Source organism: Rhea americana, unplaced genomic scaffold, assembly GCF_003343005.1.
Source record: "Rhea americana isolate MKP2758 unplaced genomic scaffold, rheAme1 scaffold_175, whole genome shotgun sequence".
NCBI lineage: Eukaryota > Metazoa > Chordata > Aves > Rheiformes > Rheidae > Rhea > Rhea americana.
The window spans coordinates 1-1,906 of record NW_028185872.1 but is presented as its reverse complement, the minus strand read 5'-3'; the positions used below and the strand labels follow the sequence as shown (position 1 = coordinate 1,906).

Genomic DNA, 1,906 nt, shown 5'->3' with positions numbered 1-1,906 from the left:
CCGGCAGCAGAGGGCTATATTTGGAAAGTGACCTCTGGTCGTTCCCGGAGCAGCCGCTGCGGATTCAACTGTGGCAACGTAATGGCACGGCCGGGAAGCAGGAGCAGGGCTGTCCCGCCTGCACCTCGCCCGGCTCTGCTTGCGCCCCTCTGCACCCCTCTGCACCCCYGCACCCTGTCTGCACCCCGCCTCCACCTGACCCGACCCCTGCTTGCACCCCCTGTACCCTGCCGGCACCCCGTCCAGCCGTTCACAACCCCGACACCTCCTCCAGCCCCTGCTTGCACCGCTCTGCACCCCGCCTGCACCCCGTCCGGCCCTGCTGACACCCTGCTTGCACTCTGTCCGGCCCTGCTCACAGCCCCTGCTGCACCCTGCCCGCACCCTGCCCAGCCAGCCGGGCCCCGTCCTCTCCCTGGCCGAGACGTGCTCCCACTGCTGCTGGATAAGGTGTTGCAAAAGCCCCGGCGGGCTGCTGCTGCTGAGCCCCCTCGCTGCTTCCCGRGCCTGGCAGACACGTGCGCCGGGGCCGTGAGGGGCTGGCGGTGGTGCGCAGTGCGCGTCCCCTCCCGCCCGGGCGCGGGCAGCCGGCGTGGTTGGAGCTGCCGGTGCCYGCAGACCCCTGCTCCCTCCCCGGGGGCSGCGCGGGGCTYGTGCCATCGGGCCGCAGCGCTGGGGCAGCCCAGCAGCACGTCGCGCACTGCACCGGGCACACGGACCCTCCCTGGTACCAGGACCAGGGGTGGGGGGGAGTCGAGCCTTGGCCCCCCCACGCCTGGCCGCAACGCTGCCCTGCCAGGCTGGGAGCGACGCTGGGGGGCCACCGGGGAGCGCAAGGGCTGCAGGGCCCGGGCAGATCTGCCTCGGCTCAGCGCTGCCCGGGCCCTGTCCAAAAATCGCCCGGTTCCTACCCAGGSCAGCGGAGCTGTGTCGCTGCACGCTCGGTGCCTCAGTTTCCCCACGCAGGCAGGGCGCCAGGGCCCCTCCTCCCGCAGAGAGGTGCCCCAGGGGAGGCGGCGGGCGTCCGCGAGCCGGTCCGGAGGCTCCGGGCGTCCCCACGGGGTTCATGCCGAGCCTGGAGGGGGGCGGGCGCCCGTCCCCGCGTCCCCTCTGCCGCAGGGGGTCTCGGCGTCCCAGCGCAGCCCCCGCGGGCGCTGACGGCCCCGTCCGCAGCCATGAGCCGCCGCGTGGTGCGCCAGAGCAAGTTCCGGCACGTCTTCGGCCAGCCGGTGAAGGCCGACCAGATGTACGAGGACATCCGCGTCTCCAAGGTGACGTGGGACAGCTCCTTCTGCGCCGTCAACCCCAAGTTCCTGGCCATCATCGTGGAGTCGGGCGGAGGGGGGGCCTTCATCGTCCTGCCCCTGGCCAAGGTGAGCGGGGCCGTGCCGTGCCGTGCCGGGGGGACGCCCCGGGCACCCCGTCGTTGTCCTCGTGCCGGAGCTGCACGCCGTGTGCCTCGGTTTCCCTGGGGGGGGGAGTCCCCGGCGGCCTCGCCGCGGCCCCCGTCCGCCACCGCCTCCGCCTGGCAGACGGGCCGCGTGGACAAGAACCACCCGCTGGTGACCGGGCACACGGCGCCGGTGCTGGACATCGACTGGTGCCCCCACAACGACAACGTCATCGCCAGCGCCTCCGAGGACACCACGGTGATGGTAAGGGCGCGTTCGGGGAGCCCGGGCCCTGCCGGGGCGCCAGGGTGGGGGGCAGCCCCCAGCGCGTCCCCCCACCCCCTTGGCCGCCCGGGACGTGTCACCGGGCTATTTTTACCCCGGGTGCCAAGCGGCCGCGCTGGCGGCTGCCGCTCGCTCCATGATGCAGCAGTTTGCGCTAAATATACCTGCGCCGGCGGCTCGGCACCCGGGAATAGCCGCGCCGGGGGCCGGGCCGGGCTCCCCCCGCCGGC

At 73.8% G+C, this 1,906-nt stretch overlaps 1 protein-coding gene across 1 annotated transcript; it reads left to right on the top strand.

Annotated features, from left to right (window-relative positions):
• Positions 1–6: 6 nt before the first annotated feature.
• On the top strand, positions 7–1,891 carry CORO6 (coronin 6; the record flags this gene model as incomplete). The annotated part of the gene is made up of 3 exons (XM_085301235.1): positions 7–78; positions 1,174–1,373; positions 1,533–1,891. Coding segments are annotated over exons 2-3 (557 nt in total), but the record flags the coding sequence as incomplete, so codon positions are not given.
• Between the last annotated feature and the right edge of the window lie 15 nt (positions 1,892–1,906).